The 23,676-nt window shown below is 36.0% G+C and overlaps 1 protein-coding gene across 5 annotated transcripts in view; it reads right to left on the bottom strand.

Annotated features, from left to right (window-relative positions):
• Positions 1–23,676, bottom strand: part of LOC115452298 (innexin shaking-B) — a 74,621-nt gene that overhangs the window by 27,225 nt on the left and 23,720 nt on the right. For 3 of the 5 annotated variants that reach the window (XM_037444650.1, XM_037444648.1, XM_037444652.1), the window contains exon 2: positions 3,184–3,841. In XM_037444650.1, the coding sequence (XP_037300547.1) occupies positions 3,184–3,555 (372 nt within the window). In that variant the 5' untranslated portion in view covers positions 3,556–3,841. Of the gene's footprint in view, positions 1–3,183; positions 3,942–23,676 lie in introns of all 5 variants that reach the window. The other 2 variants (XM_037444649.1, XM_037444651.1) reach the window with 1 other exon arrangement.

Below are 23,676 nucleotides of genomic sequence, written 5' to 3'. Positions count from 1 at the left end.
AACATAGCTGTGTTACCTAAATCCAACCTTACGTAATTACTTTAATCTAAACATGTATGACAACAAAGGTAAAACATAATTATAATTTGAGGGAACTTAACAAGTAGCTAATCAGTTCAAGCCCTTATACCTACTTACTATCAGTGATTCTGTTTCATCATAATCGAGATTAGCAAGCCAACTAATAATTATCTTTTTTGATTTAATTAGGCCACAGTTCTTAATGTTGCAGTGTTTTGATATATTGTTGTAAATAGACAAATGTGAGTAGTACGGAAATCTTTTGCGAAACTGGAATTAGTAGAAGGGAGATCTAACCTATAAACTCTCCTGGACAGTAAATTATCATAATTTTCGGAATTAATAATAGTTTTGTGGGTAGAGAGACACGCTTTGAGAATGTATAGTTGACGAACTCTGAGAAGCTTTAATTCACTGTATAAAGCATCAGTGGGGTACCTATAAGGTTTAAAGAGCATTACTTTTAAAACGGTACGTTGCGCTCTTTCAATGAGTAGCATGTGTGATTTGGCTGCACTACCCCATACGCCAATGCAATATCCGATTAGTGACTGACAAAGAGCGTAATAAATAAGTTTAAGGGTGTCTACTCCGACTGATCTCCGTAACAGCTTTATAATCCCAATAACTTTGCGAACTCTATCCGATAAGGTCGTAATATGATTCTCAAAGTTCAAATGCTCATCCAAGATCAGACCCAAGTATTTTAAGGTCCTGGTTCGCTCCATTGAAATACAGTCACAGTGAAATGGGTCGGAGTAGTCGCATGTGTGGATTTTGCAATATGATAAGTCCGGGGCCGTGTTCTGGCTGTTTTGTGGAAGCATATGTATTTTGTCTTATTACTATTGAGAGTAAGAAGATTATACTGTAACCATTTTGATATATGGTGCATGCCCTTTTCAGCAGCAATTCGTGCGCTATCCCAGTCTTCACCATGAAAAATTATGACTGTGTCATCCGCGTAACAAACTATGTCAGCGGATATTAGGTTAAGATCATGAATATCGTTCATGTAAATAATGAATAGCAAGGGACCGAGTATGCTGCCTTGGGGGACGCCGAATGTAGTGGGTAGAATAGAGCTAGTAAGCTTATTTAGTTTTACAAGTTGCTTTCTATGGGAGAGGTAACTGCAAAACCAGTCCAGAGCAATCCCTCGAATCCCCATCCTTTCTAATTTACGCAATAAGATAGAAATTGATACTGTATCGAACGCCTTAGCGAGGTCCAGGAAGACACCGTAGCAAAAGCGGCCGTTGTCCAGATGTGACGCTATGGAATTAATTAACATTTCTGCAGCATCTTCTGTTGACTTTCCTCTTCGAAAACCAAATTGATTATTTGCTAGCAGTCCATTATCTTCTAGGAATTGCGACAGACGTTTGTTGGTAATTTTTTCTAATAGTTTTGAAAATACACTAAGAAGTGAAATTGGACGATAGTTACTGGGCGCATCTTTGGGTCCTTCTTTGTGAATCGGCGTTACAGCTGCAGTAATGTATTAACTGTTTTGATATTATGGGTATTTTCGAGTTGTGGACATACGTGATTACTAAAAATTACTTTAATGGGCAGAATCACGAGCAAAAAATAAGATTAGATGTAATACTTTAAAGTTTAAATTAGGAATATATCTGAGTATCCAATAAAAATTTTACCGAATGTCAAAGATCGCATTGCTTAAGGCGATACCTCAAGGTCCATTTTCATACATTTTGTTTCGGCTTTAATCTGGGTAACTAAACAAGTATTGGCAAGTAAAGAATTTAAATTCACGTCTAGTTAGTGATTAGTTCTCGCAGTTGAAAGAAAAAATGTAAAAATAATTAATAATCATGGATATTTCTGCCTTTAAAATTTCGTCATATTAAATTTTAAAGGCCGAAATATCCATGATTATTAATATTTTACGTTTTTCTTCAACTGCGAGAACTAATCACTAACTAGACGTGAATTTAAATTCTTTACTGCCAATACTTGTTTAGTTACCCAGATTAAAGGCGAAACAAAATGTATGAAAATGGACCTTGAGGTATCGCCTTAAACACTGCGAAGTTATTTAAGCGTTTCCACATTAGGAAATTGCCGTTTCGAGCACGAAAGTATTCCGCGAATAGACAGTTGGAATGAAAAATCGAAAATAGCATGATCTGACAATAGAAGCGATTAGTTTCTTTTCACTTTGCACTGAATGGGTTTCCGACCGTCTGGTGAAAGAATAAAGACTAGGACGCATTCATTATAATGTATTCTATAATAATTATTATTCAAGACTTAGACGCTTGGAGGTGATGCAGACAGAAGATATTGTACGAGATTTTTTTTTTAAATATTAGGCTACTGAATATATCGCTGCTTTAATTTGATAACGACAAATCTCAAAATTGTACCTTTTTCAGGATAGCCATTTAAATAAAACAAGAAATTGAATTGTTTATATCTCTTATTTTAATTTAAGAATCCTATGAAAATTGCTTAAATCAACATGTAATCTATCAAACTCCTATTATTAACGAGGTACTTAGCTCTTTTAGTACAAATACAAAACAAAATAATATCTGCCATAGTTTTAGAATTAGAATTATTGGGCACAAAGGTTATATTTGCATCAGGTGTAGTGCGGGCCAGAAATAAAATATAGATAGTAAATACGGTTAAGATTGATCAAATACTGGCGCAATTTTAATTTGGTTTTAATTTAATAATATGATGTAATGACAGTGAGTGTCCATGATTCATAACATAACTAAATTACACTGGGAAAGAATTAGTGCAATATTTTGTCCTTTAACATGTCTCGAATGTGAATTTCTGAACGTCACAGAAATTAAAAAAAAATAAAGAATTCACATAAAACCCACATTGTGTGCGATATATTCTTGATTGTATGCCGCGTTATTATGTTCCAAATTTTGCTAAATGATGGCAACACCAATATAGGGTTGTAATTACCAAGAAAGAAAATCTTCTGTCTCAATTATTTTATGTTCTATCAAAGTATTCCAAAGTACTCCAGCGACGCCTCAGGTCTTAAATTCCACTTAAAACATCAATAGAAAATTCTTAAAAGAAGATCGAAACTTCAACAATAGCTTTAATAAAAGTAGTAACAAATACGAGTTGTTAACGATAACATGGAAATTGACAAACCAAACTCACCTGAAAAAATAGGCAAAAGCACACCCATTGGTAATACTTGTATATCTTCCTGTCGCTCATATCTTCCTTGCCCTTCTCCCTGCTGTTGCCGATGCCGGGGTACGGCACCTCCACGCCCACTTTCTTGTTGAAGAAGCTCTTGAGCGTGTACGTGGAGTGGATCCAGCAGTAGGTGTTGAGCACGTCCTCCGGGATATCCTTGGTGTGCACACAGTCTATCGGGTTGCCCACGTACTGGCGCGTCGTCACTATGAGGCTGAACGAGATCAGCAGGATCACCGTTATAGAGTAGTGCAAGCGGAACACCGGCGAATCAATATGCACATAGTTCACTTTTATAAGATTCTTTAAACCACGAAAAACGTCTAACATTGTAAACGATTGATGTTATTGTTCGGGTAATGTTCTTTATTTTTCACTAACATCATTTATTGTTTGCGAGCACCATCTATGTGATTATTCGATGTATTAAGGCACTTTGTTGGCAGTCGTCGGTCGCTCACGTGGGCGTCACTTTTTTGGTATTTTTATGTATTTGAGCAGCGATAGGGCTTGGCTCATGTTTTCTACGTTTCATTGTATGGCGCATTCACCGCGGGATGGTGGTGGGCATGTCGGTGTCTCTGGTCGTGCAGGCGCGGCGCAACTTGTTAATGTTCTAAAAATTATATAAACTAGATCATCAGGTCAGATGTTTTCGTTCGATTTATGAGTTCACGCGTCGGTCCGAGTCCGAAGCACCAGCGCGTTTTGCAACACTATGTAACAGCGTTATTGTTGTACGCAGCGTGATGAAAAATGTTTAATTTAACGCGTGCTGTTTGTTTTATGGATGTTTGGGATATCTTTATAATTCACTCGATGGGAATTGATCAATATTTTGTAACAAGTTTATTTCCACACGATTATTGTGTGCTCTTCCTATACGAGTAATTGAGATGCAAGTTAGTGAAATGCACAATGAAAAACAATTTGAAACAATGTATGAACTACGAAGTTCCGTTAGCCTGGTTAAACATAGTAGCGTATTAAACTCGTGTTTGACTACTCCTATACCGGCTATGCGACATAACGCGTGACGGCATGGCGCGAGCAAGTGTGCCAAAAGAGCTCACACCCGCCACAAATACGCCCAATGTGTGTCCGCAGTTAACTGATGCTTGTGAGAACCACCTGTAGATACACATGACAGCCTCTGTGGCGCAATAAACGATGAGTCAGCTGTATGCGAAATGTCGCAGGTTAATTCCCGAACGGAGACATTTTTTAACCTACTTTAAAAGAAGGAGGAGGTTGTACATTCAATGCGTGTTTTTTTATGTTTATTACCCTAGCACTCAACCATTTATAATCGATTTGGAAAAAAAAATATTTGAAAGAATATACTTTCAGATTGGTCACATAGATATTTTTTCAAAATAGGTTCAATAGTTTGGTTTTTAAACTAAAATAATTATGTCGTTATACATAAATTTTGCTTCCCTGTGACTTTATCTGTTGTGTTTTTTTGTTGGGATTGGTTCAGTTTTCTCAATACATACATACAAATAGGTGCTAACTCTAAAATTGTTAACGATTATATACTACATAGGTAATCTTAAATATTTTTTTGGATCTTGGTGCCTTTTTTTCGTCATCTGTAATTATTTAGTTCGGGTGCGTATTATGGGTCCGTCTGGAAATGTTTCGAGGAGGATTATGTTCAGCAATGGACTTTATGTAGCTGAAGATGATGATGATGATGTTGATTGTGGGACCAAAAACATTTGATATTTCTTGTATTTAAGATTCATGGCACATCTTAAGTCTCAGTTCGAAAATTGTGTAAGTCGGGTGGGTGCGTATTTATGTACGTAGTTATTTTATAATACGCATTTATCTGACTGCGATGTTTCCAATTTATTTTTATTGAAGTTTTTCATTAAATATACAACATAAATGATCTCGATAACAAATTTGATCCATTTATTTTGTCTCATTTCGCAGTAAATCTATTAAAATTTTCTTCATAAAATTTACAGACAAATTATGTGCAAAAATCTTTTTGATCTTCGCAATATTTATGAAGTCAACCAAAATTTACGTGTATGAATAATTATGTTTATATAATTAGATTCAGCTCTCGTGTGTTGATATAAAACTGTAGTGTCAACGAAATACTCAAATCTTTCCTTTCCAATCCACAAGCCTCTACTTAACTCCGACTCCGACATCTCTCCCACAATCGTGTCCAGGTTAGGACATTGTAGACTGAGCATTATGAAACATAACATCTCATACGTCAGGGTTTTTTATACGGAGACGTTCAACTAACCCAACAGCACCTATCAGTTTTAGCACCTATAAATGCAGTGAGTCCAGTGAGGATCATAGTCCTTCCTCCCCTTAAAGAGTACCTCTTGGCAGTCGACATAATTATGCCGGCCTATACGAAAACAGGGTTTAAAATTGTATTAGGGATACTTCGGCATCAACACACTTCGAAGATGGAGCAAGGTCTAACAGAACTAATTCTCTGACTCTACACACGATTCTGCATATCTCGTTAACTGTAACCGAAATATTTATAACATTTTCAAAGGAACTTTCAAGCGTCTGTTTAAACAAACTCTTTCTTTTGTTGCTGTCATAATAGCAATAAATTATACTGATTGTGAACGACCGGTCGTCATTTTGTTAAAACGTGTTTATGTGCAACATACGCATGTTTATGTGCAACATATATGTGCAACTCTTTCATCTAAATGGACAATGAAAATTGATTGTTAATTTTGAATAAATAAATGCTATTTTATGTAAAATTTCGTGTAAAAGATTTATCTTTTCAAAATAAACGTTTAAAGAAAATGTTTGTAAGAGATATGAGGTTAATATTATACTGGTCATTGATCTAAATTATGATAAACATTTAGTCGTAATCCCAAAATGAATAAAGAAAAGTCTATATATTTTGTCACGTGGTATTTTAATAATCGACCGTATGCTTAGCAGTATAACAGCTGGTACTTACAGGCGGCTGCTGTTTCCAACTCCTCGATACTGAACAGGTGATACATCAAACTCCTTGATATTCAATGGCTAATGAGAACCTCCATCAAGTTTGAGTTATATGTTTCAATAAGGACTTAGTGTGGAAGTAAATGCTAATCAGAATATAATTCTCGTTTTAATTTTGTGGTAACGTAGCAGTAGATTGGGTTCTTGTTTCGACTCTCAGATTAAGGAATATTTTGAGTACGTTTTTGTGGGTCATTTAGAATAAGATTTACATATACAACATGGGATAAGAGAAAGAATATGGTGAGATGGTAATTAGGCTCCTGGTGCTATAGGCACTAAAACTCATCTTTTTTGATACTGGAACGGCTTAATGAGCCCTGATGTTAAGTGGAAGAGTGTATTAATAAAGTGTCGATCGACAAGAGATGATTTACCCTCGCCAGTGGGTACACATACGCTTTATATTGTGCAATGTTATTATTTCTCTATTAATGGACAAGTACCCTTATTTTTAACGAATGCACTATTTCTGACAATATGATACTTCTAACTAATTCAAAACAAAAATAAATAGTGACAAAATGTGGTTCTTAGTAATGTTTATTAGACGCACGTGTTCTTTGATGTAGTGAAGCTTTTAGCGTATTTATTTCTATCGTGTTAAGGTTGATGGTGTTGTGAACCGGTTGCTGATGTTGCAATACTCAAAACATCAAGGAAAGAGATTTATTGGCTTTGGAATTATTTAAGAAAAAGCAAGATGAGATAAAAGTTTAAAAGCTCAACTTTGCAAAGAAGTTGCAAACACAGTGAGAACAGGTATACAGTAAAAATAAAAAATATGTTCTAGATTTCACCACAATTTTCTTAAAAGATTAATGTTGAATATACAAACCAAATTTACTAATAAAGCACACTATTTAGATAATGTAATGTAAATAAAGAAATTCGTTCAAAAACTCAATATTATATTCGCAACTTGCATTTAAAATATACAATTCCGTATCCATAACCCACCAGTTGCATCTCCGCCTACACCTTACAAGCGTTACTCTGTACTATCATCCCATAAACTTCACATAAGCCATCACAAGATCAAATCTCCGCAATTTGGATCAGTTTTGTAAATAGCCAAAGCCATAACTGTCATATTTAAATACTATGATTAATAGGTCATAACATCTCAAAGATAAGCAATTAATCGCACGCGAGTTCAATCAATAAGATTTATAGTAAATTGTATGCTCGTAAAAAGATTTAAAACTAGACGTGCAAGTCACTCGCCTGGTAAGCGACTGGCTATAATTGCAAAGCATATCGACGGGTAAAAGGCTAAGCGACAGTTTTTTGCGACACTAAGTTTTATACAAGTTAAAGTGATATTTGGGTTTTTCTGCTCAATATCAGCCCGGAGTCTGGAATTTGTGCCCGATATGGCGATAGGCTCGCCCCCTATCACATCATGGGACGGAACACACTTGGCGAAAAGTGGGTGCTCTGGTTGCGCCTCTGCATACCCTTCGGAGATAAATGCGTGATGTTGTGTGTGTGTAATTTTTATACATATTTAAAATCTGCACTTTTCTGTATTTTTCGAAGCTAGTTAATTTTTTTCGAATAAAATTTCGCTTAAATCAATTTGCCTTCCACGTCTTATGGTACTGCACCGCGGTCACTACAATATCGAAATTCCGATGTCTCACAAGTTACTGCTTAGTAAGTATATTCAAGGGGCCTTATATCGTCTCCGGGGGCATATCCGTCTTTTTCAATGACGGGCATTCCTATTGAATTATAGTTTTGATGCTCATATAAATCAAAAAATCCCCTAGGTCTCCTAGGTCATAAAGCCAAAAGTGTCACAAAATCCCTACTTATCTATAGGGCTGTTAAAGATGTCCTTCAATAACAACGCTCGTTTTTGCAAAAACATGGATATCCCCGTAGATAGAATAATGTTCCTGACTATATGATTCTAATGTCCATTACACCGCAACACGACAGACATGCTTGCATCATGTTGCGTGGTAGTAGAAGTAAACATTTGCTGATATTTTTAAATCTTTTCCTGGCAATAAAGTCATAACCTGTCAGCATTACCGGATTGCAGTTTTAAAAACATGATTCCCTCCGTCAAAATATCAATTTTAAATATGTAAGTATATAAAAAAAAAACCCGATTGGAATATACCATAAACTTCTATCTGAATATGTGTTTTCCCAGCATTTCCTTCAGGTTCAATATGAAACACACAGGACAACTTTGAACCGGTTACCCATTTGTATCTTGGAATGATACTATTCCCCAAACAACTTTAAGTCGGAATGGAATGGTCTCTTGGCTAATGACTATAATTTATGACACCTTCTTCAAAGTCCTTCCGTTTACGATGATTCATTTTTTAATTTCCACGCAATCATATTTTATGGGGTCGTTAATTTTTTTTAGTGATTCCAAACGTGTCAAGGTGAAATTTTGACGTACCTGATGGAACTGACGTGTTCCTTGACGTCAGATCTAGAATTTTAAGGAGATAAAGAAGACGAATATAGTAGAGCAAGGAAAAACGAAGCTTATGTTTAGGTTCATAAGAATTTATTATTTAAATTATCTAAATATTATTTTTATTTACGGGTGCATCCTGCTCTTTTTTTAAATTTTTAATCAAGGACGTCGTAATCTCACGACCATGTCGCTCCGTACGTCCACTTTATCGACTCTCACTCACATTTTACGTATTTTAAAATATTTTTTTAAAAACACTAGCCCTTTCTGACGCGGCAACCGACGAAAAATTATTTATATTGCCCACAATAAAACTTAAAGTATGAAGTACACTGTGTACACACTCCGACAAAATATAATGGACGTTTTCTCTAACTTCACAGCCGGAACAATTTGGGAAGTTTGATGCACACAAAATGTTAAACAGTCCTGCTTTAGGGTGCAAAAGATGAAGGTATATCCCTTAGTATCAAGCGCTAATATGACCGCCTTTCGAAACTGCAGTTTAATTTAGTTAAATTAAAAGACAAGCTTTCAGTATATTATAATTCAAAATTAATGGTTGTATGGCTACACTTTCTATTTATGGCGCATAGCACCATCTATGCATAGCACTGCGCAAGCGCATCAACCACAAGAATCGTTAACATTTTTCGTAATCCAACATCTATTGCCAATAATTTAGAAAGATAAAAACAACTGCATAATTTTCTTCGGCACATGCACATATAATAAAACGTATTTGTGTAACGTTTTGTTTGTGTTAACATCTGAATTGATAACCATCTGCCGACTGGAAGTAACATGTGCAATTTATCATTGACTTGCGCTCACAATGTATGGACGGAGAAATGTGCATTTATTTTCATTTAGTGTTATTAGAATGTATTTAGAGTTGTAGGAAATAAATTAATTGTAGCCAGCGCTGTTTTATGAGGATAAACATCTGCCCGTCTATGTTAGATCGTATGCAAGCGTGTAGGTATTTAAAAAAATTGGCAATGCGCTTCAAAAACAAGTAAAATGCACAGTAATCGCGATGCAGTCAGAACTATATTGGCTTAATATATCAGGTGACGAATGTAGTTTTCTTCTTACTAAGTTACGTAGCTTTTTTATTTAGACTATACGAGCAAGCCGTTGGTCTGATGGTAAGCGATACGACTACCCATAAACAGAAACATCATCCAACACCTTGAATTACAAAGTATTGTTTGGTATTCCACTGCGCTCACCATCTTGAGACGTGAAATGTTAAGTCTCATTATGTCCAGTAGTTACACTGGCTGAAGCTACTGTAGGCTACAGTCTGTAGGATAAGTTTAATTTTTTTCAAGAACATAGTCGTTTACGTATATAATTTATCAAACAATATTTCTTCCAAATATCCATGTCAACAAATTAGTAACGCATGAATTAAACTGATACACGAAAAACATAATTTATTAAAATTTATATTGTTGTTTTAAAACAAAATGATTTTGAATGGGGCGATGTCTCATAAAATGTGAAATCCAAGGATTTACAAATAGCACGATACGCTATTTCGTACACTTGCAGTAATAAATGAGTGCAATTATAATATGACTCGACATTAGGGCGTAGACACACTATTGACTACCACAAAATGTTTTGTCCCACAGACACTAAACATTCTCAATCCTCAGTGTATCAGGCGGCTAACCTTTTGAGATTTTCCGGCTTGAACACAGTATTATTACTGCCTAATAGATAGAACTATCAACCCTCGAAACATAAAGGTATAATTTTAGCATTATAGGAATCATTCTCGAGGCACTCGGTTGCAAAACAGTTACAAATATTTGTCACATTTGACACGGGCCGGAGTTTGAGCAGCAGCTTTTGATTTTACACAACTCTTATCTCTCAGCACGATTAGGATCATAATTACAATTCTATCTTAATAATGAAAAGTATTAGGTACCCGACCTAGAAATATCAGCTGTATCCTTGTTTTTTTTAGTTAGTTTGATTCCCAACGTAAAAATCTTGTGATTTCAAACTCAAGCAACGACACGATCACGAACCACTAAGGTCATTTTGAAACACACGTCATTCCCAACGTAAAAATCTTGTACTTTTAACTCTGTGCCCTCTGGTATTGCAGATGTATGTGGGTGACGGTAATCACTTACCGTATGCTCGTTTACCCCCTATAACATAAAAAAAAAACTCAATTATCAGCACGATCATGAACTACTAAGACAATCCGTAAAATCGCTCGTGTACACCCGTCCTAACTATCAACCGTGCCAGAAAACACGAGACAAAAGATTATTCATTCACAAAAGTAAATATAAGTGGGTGTAATCGGGTTAGGTTTTGTCACTCGTGGCCTTGGTCGCCGTGTGAATTACAACTAACGACGCGCTGAGCTTTTAATGCGAACAGTTTCTCTTGTGTTTTTGAATAATGCTGTAGTCGTGTAATTTTTTCGGTCGCTTGAGGAAATAAAAACCTTATAGGAACTGTATCCAGATCATATTAGATGGCTCCGTAGTAAACTATCGCATCTAAAATAATAGCGATGTTTACTATTTTAATATTTTAGCGTTTCGTTATCTAGCTACTGTTTTCTACCATATCTTTAAAAAAACTCTTCATTTGTTAATCTTTTTATAAATGAATTTAGTAGTAAACAATACCTAGATAAAAATACCGTCAAAAAAGTCAAAATCGAATTTTACTCAGAAACGACCGTATACTTAGGAATACGCACTCCGAAGTCCGGCGTGTGCAAGCGTAGTGCGCGTACGACTCTAAACATTAAGTAAAATAGACTTTGTTACTATTATCTTGCTGTTCATATTTCCACATTATCGATAGACAGATTAAAACCCACCTAAATAGTGAATAGTAAGGCATCTACTTCAGCTGTATAGATAAAATATAATTAATTTTTCGTATAAATGCGAAAATTTGTCAGCATGTTACATTTTCATGGCTAACCCACTAAACTGATAGTGATGAAACTTGGTACTGGGTAAGGTTAAACCCCAAAGGAAATAGACTACTTAGTACCTATTACATACTATTTTTTGACTTAGAGTCGCAGTTGGGAATTAAAAAGATTTTTCGCAAAACTGCGAGCAAAACTTCCCAAGAATGTTTTCTATTAATGCAGGCTACAATATGATATGTGATAACATAATACGCAATGTAAGAAAAATCTATACATGCTTTCTCACGCTCAGGTCGAACTCAGGACCTCTCAAGTCCGCTACTAGACCCATAGTTTTTATACTGCACTTAGATGCCTGTGCGGGCCACACTACCCCAGGTCTTTAAGTCGTAGGAGCTTTGATACTGTTATATATTTATTTTGAAATTAGAATCAAATTGTCTTCATGAATTTCTTTTATTTCTCCTTCTTGAAATTTTAACTATTCCCCACGCCGAAAACTTACAAAAGATCTATCAAACATAACCTTTAAACTTGTAGTAAATAAAAAGACTATATTATTCCGGCTCATAATGACGACAGCAGATCCCATACATCACGCGGTAATGGGCGCACCACACTAGCGACCCGCGATGCTCATACATTCCAAACACCATAAAGCTGCCACCACACACACCGTGCCATCATCCGGTGTCAACGACTTTACAAGTCTTCAAATTGTAAGTGCTTAGAGCAATGACCTACGGGGGTAGATACAATAATAAATAACTAGGTGTTGCACGCGATTTCACCCGCTTCTTCAGAATATAGATTCTATTTTGTGCTTTTCCGTTATAAGTAACTTAAAACATGTTAATCTAATTTAAAACATAGTCTATTTGAAAGCTAAATTTCTTACAAATCAGTTCAAGGATTTCCTTGATTACTTCTAACAATTATCAAAACAACTATTACAAAATTTATAAGTTTAGTAAGATTTACTTTAATATATTTTTTCTGTAAATCTTTGCCAATAATTATTGTTGTAACCAACATAAAAGCGAAAGTCATAGTGATTCAAAGAAGCGAGAAATTAACTATGTTCACAAGTGTTTGAATGACATCAGTCGACACGTTCGACATCCATTACACACATACGCACATTTCAAAATGGCACTCACAATAAAAAGAAATATTTTTTATCTCATTTAATAACTGCATCAAATATTTTTACGGTCTATTAATAATTACGGGGAACGTAGACGACCAAACGGTGAAGATACGGGCAAATAAAAATCGCCAATTCAATACACCAGAATGAGAAGAGTAAGCCATTCGCCTGATTGTAAGCGTCAAATCTATCGATACACAATTATTACACTATTTAGCTGTGGATTGCGAACTTCGCTCTTTTGAAGATATATGTTAAGGATGTGTTTCATAAGTTTCAAGTAATTTAATTAATAATTATCGTATTTAACAGCGAATGTACATAGAGTTCCTTTCATTAGCATGTATTTGGGAGCAAAGATTAAAGTAAGTTTTGTATTTGGTCGGCTTTTACAATTATGTGACATGTAACAATTACTTAGAAGTTTTGTAACGAGCCTCAAGTTTTATTATGCCCAGTATTATTTGCTTCAATGTCTTTCAAATTAAACAGTGCTTGAACATAGCTATTCGGTACCAAATGGACAATTCATAGAAAAAACTAAGACATATTCTTGCAATCAGAAACGTACCACGCAACAAAATGAAATACTGAATATAATATCAAGAAATTACTGCAACGAATAAACAAGCCAAAGTACATGTCACTGATAATTTAGCTAATATTAGGAATTAAGAAGATGTAGTATGTTTAGATCAAAGGTTTGCACAGTTCATTAAGTCTTGCTTTCTAGCTAGTTTACTTTTTTGTGTATTTTGGTTTGCTGGTTTTCTTTTCTGCTTTAAAGAAGTTCCGGTACATTAAGAATCGGATCATGGCAAACTTTATTATGATTTAGTATTAGAAACCCCGGACATTGCCACTGCATCAAACATTTGTGTGGTACTTAATAACGCAATGAAGATTTCTAGATTATTTAGATTATCCTTGAAAATTCGTGTCATTTTATTTATGAAGCCCGTCTTTGCTCTAATTAGAATATTTATTAAGTTACTCGAATTAGAATTTAGTTTTCTCTCAGTTGTTGCAAACCTAAGTGTTCTGAGATGTTTACAATATATCGCCTTCTGGTTGCCTTTCGGATTCATTTGATTTGATTGAATATGTGGGTACTAATAAATCATATATGATTCGAAATTAAAGAAGTGTACGTAGACTTGACACGTGAAGTTAAAGTCTTTAATTCTTATATAACACCTGGAAAAATATTGCAGTTTCTCAAATATATATGGCCCAATAGTTTGCACTGACACGAACGATAAGACTAAGGAACTAATTCTGAACCTTTCCAAACGTTCAACGTACCAGTACACATCCGTAAATAGACAATCAGAATAATGGAGCTTGTAAAATGTTGATAGCATCGGCCCGTTTGATCGAACCCCCTTAAACAGTTCGTGTTGTGTGCACGGATAAATATGTACCATACAGATTTGTGTTTAGTGCGCGTTTCCATTGATGTAAAGAATATTGATGTATAACGGAATACCTCGGTTCCGTAGTTGTATTGCGTGAGCAGTATAACACCGCTCTGAGGTCCTGTATTCGATTGTTAGATCAAACATGTTGTTTTTAGATTTTTCTGCTCAGTATCAGCGTGGTGTCTGGAGCCAAGAAGTGCTCGGGTTGTACCTCTGCCTACTCTTCGGGGATTGAGCCGTTATGTATTGGAAAGGCTCGGAAAAACAGAACTGGTATTTCAGAGTATGTCTAGGTACAACTTTATAAATTTTAGCTAAACAGCCTTTCAAAATTGAATTATTGAGTTTATTAGTACTTAACACAGAACCTTGTAATAGCTAAGCAGCAATTTGTTTCCACCCAGGACCGTATACAGGATGTAAACCAGAGGTTCCCCAAACATTCTCTGCTATAGAATACTTTCAGAATGTTACTGGTTCCGGTGGACCTTATTTTTTGTTTCGCGGAGAAAGTGCATTACTACACCGCCCAGCCTTCACAGCGGGCAACTGGACAGTTATGTTGAAGTCATCGTCCCTTACGCCTCTATAAAAAATATCTGCCTACATTGATAGGTGAAACCAAGCCAACATTTTAATTCTTTACTCATCAAACCGGATAAGTTTTCATGGACCCTCGCTTACGAATCGTGAACCCCCATTTTTAGATCATGGCAACGTAGGCCATCGTCTAGTATCCCGTGGATTCCTGAGGCTCTACCTGAACTATTTTGGGAATCAATGATGTAAACAATTGAGTCACTTTGCCGTCCTGTAATCTAACAATACTCTTTAAATCGGAAACGAGCGGTTCATCATGAAAACATTCTAACAAGATGTCTGCACCAGATTGTTGCTAATCAGCCGCATCCCTGCAATATAAGTTTTATGGCATCTGTCGCATCCTGAATTAGTTATCAAAATTCAACTCACATTCAAAACGTTTTATGTCTTCCTTTGCTTATAAATTTTTTATTATTGCTTTTATGATGTCTGGTTTGTGGTATTTTAATTATGGACATGGCTTAAGTAAATTACATTGATTATTCTATGACTTCTGTTTGTTTGGCATGGAAGGAAGTAGAAGAATTAATGAGTAGAATATAAATTGCTTTAATTATTGATTATTAAGTTTAATTGACCATTAATTAATCGTTTATACGTAGCACGCCTCTATCCTCGAAAGTGTAGAAGGTACAACTATATTTATTAACGCGTGTGCACAGAATTTGAATCCATAGCACGTTCTTTAATTAATGATAATGAGGAACGATTTTTTTAACCAAATCCGTCCGTAAAAAACATTTTAAAATCTCGTGTACGAATGCGCACGCGCACCCATACAATCAAGTTATAAATATTTAAGATATTGGCCGTTTGGTAGAGCGATTGCAACAGTAGTGGCGGTTCAATTCCCGCGCGGGCCACTCTGCCCGTAAATAGCTCGCAGTAATGCAAGCTATAAACCTGTTTGTGATTATAGATGTTTATTACCTTAATGTTATGGCTGTGGTCGTAAACTAAATATCTGGCAATTTAGAAAAATATAAGAACGAGAGTTTCAAACTTGTTATTATTATTTGGTATACCAAACGAGTCACGAGTTTACATTCTGCTGTAAAAAAATAAAAGTTTTGTGACTACCAGTCAAAAAACTCATAATTTGTACAAAACAGGGAAATGTACCGAAAATATGGCCTGATTATTTGTTTGTATAGTAACAACGTCTAAACGTTTGTCAAATTTCACAATGTTTAGATAAATTCTACGTAGGTGGAATCGAAGGCACAGCTAGTGAATAATAATATGTCAGCCATGTAATTCCATATCCTGAAAAAGCCCTGTGTAATCGTGTACGTGCATACAATTAAGCTCTACCGTTAGAGATGCGACTACTTTCTTGAAAAATCCATGTAGATATCGATCTTTAAATCGATTGAGCATTTAAATCGTTACAAAAAAATTATCATTTTGGTGTCGTACTTTCTCTACCCAAAGATGTTCGTGAATACCAACGAATATTTTAATTAACTAACTAATTTGGAGTTTAGCTTTTTAAATAGTTTGGACTCTGGAATAATGGAATTTGAATACCGCATGCTCACGCCGACATCTTCAAAGTGGTGAAGATATATGCAACTAGTGGCACCCATAATTCTCACCTTTAATTATATAATACACTTATGTTTATATGATTAAAATCCTGGGAATCGTACCACAACACGAAGCGTTAAAAACCTAAATTGCTCCACCTTGAAGTTTCTAATCGATACAAAAATCGATTGTACAATTGATTTAAGACATCCTTACGCGCGAAGTGAACAAGCATTACAAGTTGTTTCGCCACGTTTGGTGTGTAATTCCTTAACTGAAGCCATACGAGAGCTCTTTCCCGTATCGATTCACCTTCTATATCGGGATACCGTTCACATCCAGGGCCGCCGGAAGCTACATTACGCCATTTTATTTAGCTGGCCTAAACTTGATGCGGTTTTAATTGAATCCTCTGATGGAAATAGTGTGCTGGCGGTATGTTCTTCACTATTGACTGTAATATGATCGCTTGAAAGTTTACAAAAAGATTTGAAATGTATTTCCATATAAATATATACTAATTTTGATTGCAATCTCTATGAATGGTCCTAAATGCATAAATCGAGCTTAAGACTTTCTTAGTGATATTTTTTTTATAGATCAGCAAACGTGTGAGTCAGCTTATAGTAAATAGTACCATAACTGAACACCCATTAAGCAATAAGAACCCCGAGTAAGATGCTGCAAGATTTTCGGATTGTCGTCGATAAAATTTATAGAACATAACAATGATATTGTCATTTTTTTTTAAAAAAAACATCAAACATTTTACAAAAACTCTTTCATGATACAAGAAAATCGTATTCAAAACATCTGCAATAGCTCAAACCCAACATCATATTCGTAAAAAGATAAATAAAAAGCAATACGACATCCATCTAAAATAAACTCAGAAGCGATAAAAGACAAATTCGCATCGCTAATAGGCTTCTATTTTTAAATGCATTCAAAAAAAACGTTCTAAATTCGAATTTTCTATCGCCTATGACATTGTAACAGACGTTACTCACCGGAAAATGAGGAATTCGCAAAAAATACCCATGAATCACATAACAGCTAAGTGCTCCCGTATTACACACAATTATCCTGGATATATTCCTGGAACACGTCCAGGGCGGGATTAAGTTTGCGTTTATTTTTGAGATCAATCAATACAAGCAACAGGTTACATTGAGATGTAACGTATTGTGAGATTTGGAGCGTTGCATTATTGTATTTGGATATCGTTCCTCCTTTATTGGTGCATATTTGTTGCGGTTTATGAGACTTAACATATAAAATGTCTGAGAATGATAAGCGTAATATAATCATTGCAATTGGTCTGAATGATGTTGCCTGATTTTGAGACTCATTTAGCAATCCTAAGGAAAATCATACATCGAAAATAGTATCACAAATCTGTTCCTAGTTTTTCTCTTTGACAAAGGGCCAAGTGCCAAGCCAAACTTTGTTCAGGTAAACCAATAATTTGATTTTTATATGCCTATATTACCATACTTATTCTATTTCAAATCTTCCTTAAGACGCGTCCCTTCCTTCTGAACGTTTATAGTTCATCAACTCCAATCGTCTTTAACTGTACTGTTAATATCTTCTTCACGGTTGGTTTTAAACTTCAGATATACATCTTACAAAATGAATGTAAATAAAACAATATGGACTGCGCAAACGAAATCAAATGAACATAAAACAATAACAAAATCATAATTGTCCGACAGACAAACAAGGAATTTGGAATGAAAATAAACTAACGCGAGGCTATTTATTTAGAAAACACGCGAATCTTCTGTGTTTATGGACGCTGGCTGTGTGTAGCTGAATATTTAGAGTCATAGTGTAGTCAGTTTTTTAAATGAGATCGGATTCCACTAGCTCATAGGTAACTTGGATTTACAACTTACATATGTCGCGGAAGATTATTGACATACAAGCGGCGATAGCCTAGTTGGGTGTGGAAAGGACTGCTGTGACGAATGTCCGCAGGTTTAAATCCCAAGGGCACTCCTCTGACTTTTCTAAAATTATGTATGTATTCTATTGACATTATGAAGATCCAAATAATGATCTCGATGCAAGAAATACTCAACACCCATTCAATAAGACTGACTTTTTTTATCATTAACTTTTACGAACCGAATCCACCACAGGCAGTCCACCCCACTTCTGAAGCTATCGCACCAACAAATACCTCCATACCCCGAATCCCATGGCGCCAATCTTTAAATAAACCGTGCACTAATCTGCAATAAGTTCAACGTATCATAAGCCGGTATAATGCAGCGATCACTCAAAAGCCGATGTTTTATCTGGCACCAGAAACACGGTGATCGCCTGCCAAAACTGATACCGAACATTGATCCGAGATGTGTTCAGAGTTTCATTTGAAATAAGTGATTTGTTTGGGACGAGTGTACAATAGCGAGTGTGAATGAAGGGTGGAAAATAAAAAGGAATTATAATTGGAATATGTTACCTACGATGATTTTAAATGTTACTTATCAGTGGCGAAGGGTGACATTTTCCATAAGGGAAGCCGACATACATATAGGTACTAATACTAATTATAATAACATTTTAGCCCACCATGCTATTTATTTATTAATAATATAATTTATTTTAATAGGTTTCTCACATATATTACAAAAGGGAAGCCGGTAGGAATCGGGTTATATGGGCCCTTCGCTACTGATATATAATATGACTGCCTCAGTGGCGTAGTTATATAGTACGACTGCAGTGCTGAGATCTCGGATTCGATCCCCGGGTCAAGCGAAGTGATATTGAGTTTTTTTTCAGTATCTACCCGGAGTCTGGAATTAGGGCCGATAGGGCAATAGACTCGCCCCCTCTCACATTATGGGACGGAATACACACGGCGTAAATTAGGAGCACTAGTTGCGCCTCTGCTTATCCCTTCGGGAATTAAAGGCGTGAATGCATATAGTACCTAGGCTTACCATAAGGTGCAGTGGTGTCACTTGGCCGCGATCCTATATGTGAGATAATTAAGTTGCAATAATCCAGCATCAAAATGAAAATGGCCTAGCGAACCTAAGTAATTTAAAAAAAAAATATTCATATTACTATTTAATTAATATGAATTATATTTGATAGATATTAGATGACTGTCGATGAAAAATTCGTATTTTTTATGCAGAAGCCGCCACCGAGTATAGTACTTGGCAGTGAATCATATAGGCTTTAAAAAAGATAATCGGTAAGTATCGGCTTCATAGAGCGTTGTCTCTATCATTAACATCCATGAGATATTTCGTCGCTATCTTGTCGATTATCATTCTATTGGTCTTAATACAACAGAGAACAAAGATCATAAAAAAATTCTAGTACTGTTCTAGTTTAAAGGAAGTTATACATAAATTACTATTAAATATATCGGTACTAATATTTCAAGATTATCACTGTTCAGGACGGGCGTGGCGCCTCCCTCACCCAAGCTACCCATCTCACCAATTTCATAAAAATCCCCACAACGCGAAACTACAAATAACACACTAACCGGCCGTTACATCAAACACGCGTGCTATAACCCGATATCATAAATAATTTAGGTGTCAAATATTCAATCAGGAGCGTGTACGATGCGCCCGCGCCGGGATCGCCCATGGTTCACCTGGCTCCTCGTCCCCCGCGCACCGCTCCCTGCCTCCCTACCCCGGCACGTACAAGCGTGCACCGAAATAGCTTGCAACTGGGTTAATACCCCACTTTGATTTTTTAAAACACAATACACCAGCGAATGTACATTGTACTCGGCGATGACTAACAACTCTTTACAGGTGTTTGGGCGTATGAGAAAGTTAAAGTGATTAAATTAAAGTAAAGTGATTAAGAAAGTACTTTTGGTTGGAGTTGTCTGATGGGGAGTGTCATGTCTGTCCAGAAACAATTACTCTTTAATCTACACTGGTGGTGGTTAGCTGGTGGCAGGTGTTAAAACCCGCCAAAGACGTCCACGTAAGTGTGTTTCGTACCGGGATCAGCCTGTGTGTATGTGGTTCCAACAGGCCGCCATAATAGTGTCAACTGCTGAGGGGTAATCATATCTCGTCAGTCGACATTCTATTGGACCCCACTCTACTTACCATCAGGTGCAGTGAAGTCACTTTGTCGATATAAAACAAACACTGAACGTTGGATTTCCTAGTATCCCTTTGTGAATCTTAAAACTTTGATTTCTCATTCTCAATAAATGTAATATTCTTTATGGTTTTATTAGTATATGAAAATATTATTTCTATGTTTCCTCACACTACTATTTTGGTAAATAATTTATTCGATGTATCTGATCACTCCGCATTTCATAGCTAGTTGATATCTTTGTATTACGTTATGCCGTTTCAATTAAACTAATACATTACATACACAAAAAAGTGTCGTTTCCATTTAAATGTTTCATTTGGGAACGCTGCACTATACACTTTACGATAATGGCCCGAAAGTAATAAAGAAAACAATTGCCATGATTGACAGCTTCGATATCATTTCTTTTTTTGTTACCTATAGGTCTAAAGGACATCTTTTTATTGCAATTAATGACTAGTTAATAAAGAAGAAAGAAAAATTGATTCGCACAATATACTGGAACGTACACGGGCATATAGCAAGGTACAAAAAAAAGTACGACCTAAAGAGTTTGGGCAAAGTGCTTCAAAAATAGATCTTGAGTACCTTGAAATACCTAAGACCTTTAGAACACAAAACGATTTTTCATCGAGACCCCGCGGGAACCATCCAAAACAGGATAGCTAAAACATATGACGCCATAACAATAATTGACCGACGATAATCGTAAAAAACAGAATGATAACACGGCAATTCCACGGCGTATTGCAATAAATATACCCGTTACCTCTATAAACGATATTTATATATTTTACTGCATAATGGTTATCTAGTAAAATTCACGAAAAAATATTTGTCCTGGCAACACCGTTTTATTTGAATGATAAAATGATGGTAAATGTAACGTTTACCCGTAAATAAAACCCACTGGATATTGAATTATAAAGTTCTATATGGGAACTTCTTCGGTGGCGTAGTTGTATTGCGAGCGTGGTACAACCCTGCTCTGAGGTTCATGATCGAATCCCGGGTCGGGCAAAATAATATTGGGTTTTTTAGTGCTGTGTCAGTCTGGAGTCAGAAATTTATGGCCGGTACGGCGATAAACCCATCCCCTATCACATCATGGGACGGAACACAGGCGAAAAATGGGTGCCCGGGTTGCACCTCTGTCTACCTCATCGGGAAAAAAGCGTGTTGTGAATGTGTATGATAGATATGACAGAGCATTAACTGCCTTTGGTATCTCATGCCTCCAAATAAATCATAGATTATTGCCAGATTATACCGACTTGTACATCAAACTGGGACTCTATAATATTGTAAGCTAGAAGACGCTAGAAGATAAGAAAAGACCATTCCGTATGAACTCTTTCACTTCCTTTGAAAATTCAGCAGAGGAATTAATAACGGTCTTACGTGTTAGATAATATTTAGATCTTGTTGCATTATGTTTAGAGAATATTTATATAACGATTTTCCATTACTGAACTGTACATATATATCTATTTAACTACTCCGGGTCTATTACGTTAAACAGATCATTAGATATTTCTTTGAATTTTACGATCAACATCTTTCTTATACCACTTCTTGGGCCTTTTCAATTAAAAAGCAACTTCCTCGTTTCGTCGTTAAATCTTGTAAGAACTTGCCTTTCATATAGTACTTAGATTTAGTGTTATTATTTTTTATGAATGGATTGTTCAAAAATCAGTCTTCAACAATCAGATACCATTTACATTTAGTCATATTAATTTAATAAAATATTTTCGTTTCCATATTTCACTGCAGTGTTGTGATACAAGTTGTGGAGCAGGCGCGGGACCGCGGCGAGGGGTCCGCGGATACGGCGTTTTGTGCATTGAATAATGAATTTCCATCTCCTTGTAACCTCCGACGAGCCTTCACAACTATGTATTATAAATCTTCAGTTTTCCACTTTACACGACTGGTAAGCACTGAACATTTTGTTTGGGCGTGTTCTTGAGTGCTTCCAGCTATGCAGTTGTTACGTTATGTATGGAATGCATTGTAGTTACTGTCTTATTTCACTCTATGCTACTCTAATTTGGGATCAGCTCAATGATATTTTGGAACCATTATTAAAAAACAAATTTTATATGCTGTACAGACTTCTACTATAGACCTACTGTCCATGATAAAGTGTTAGACTACCCACCACAAACTATTGGCCAAATCCGAACTCTATATTGACGGAAAACTCCTGTGAATTACTTTTTATTTTGCCACATCGCGGTTAAAAATAAAAATAAACATCAATAATAACATAGTACCAATACTGCCTTGGTCGCCGTAGTTGTATTTCGCCCGTAGTACAACACCGCTCTGAGGCTCGGAGTCCGAATCTCAAATCGGGCAGTGATATTGGGCTTTTCTGTTCACTATCAGCCCGTTGAAAATTGTGTCCAATATGACAATATCGCCCCTATCTCATCATGGGACGGAACACTAGCGAACAGTGGGAGCCCAGGTTTGCACCTCTGCCTACCTCTAAATAAAGGCTGGTGTTTGTTTTGTTTTTTGCCCATCCCTAGTTTTTCCGGTCAAGGCGGCCAAATCTGGCCACTTACCTCACACTACTCTAATGCGAGTGAACTGCGCTATTAAATTTGAACAACGGCTTATCTTTTGCATTAGCCTGCAGTAATGCCGGCAAGTACAAGTGTAGAATGGGCAGTACGAAATGTACTCAGGCCTCGATGAGTATCTTATACGTGTCTAGATGGATACTCATGAGAGTGGGATGAGTAAGCCTATTGCACCTGGTTTTAAGCTATTTCTCAAGTAATGACTAATTATTTGTGGCTTTTTTGTTGTAGTGTCAGCTTATATGGATTATTGACACTCAAATATGAGATCCTTAGTTCTTAGTCCTTCTATACATAAGACTGGCAACATTATAGATTTTTGTTACATTAATCTTGATTTAGCACAACGAGCGCTGTGCAGTACTTATCGTGCGGAGTTCGTTTTTTTGTGATTCTTGGTGTTTTTCTAGGGTCTGGAATTTTTAGTATTATTCTTTAATAATTGAATAGATAGTCAACCATTCAATTTGTGACTCATTTGCCTCATCAGTCGAATAAAAAGAGTTTGAGTTTTTAAAACCGGCTTAGAATTACTTAAAATGATCTTTACTCATCCAGTAACATTAAAACGAACTTGACTGGATTCTATTACTAACTCAAAGAGGATTTAAGATTCAAATATTGCATCTAGACGTGTATAAAGTAATGTACGGACGTATGGCTGA

Source organism: Manduca sexta, chromosome 28 (genome assembly GCF_014839805.1).
Source record: "Manduca sexta isolate Smith_Timp_Sample1 chromosome 28, JHU_Msex_v1.0, whole genome shotgun sequence".
Lineage (NCBI taxonomy): Eukaryota > Metazoa > Arthropoda > Insecta > Lepidoptera > Sphingidae > Manduca > Manduca sexta.
Note: the sequence above shows the minus strand (reverse complement) of the source record. Positions and strands in the feature narration are given on the sequence as shown.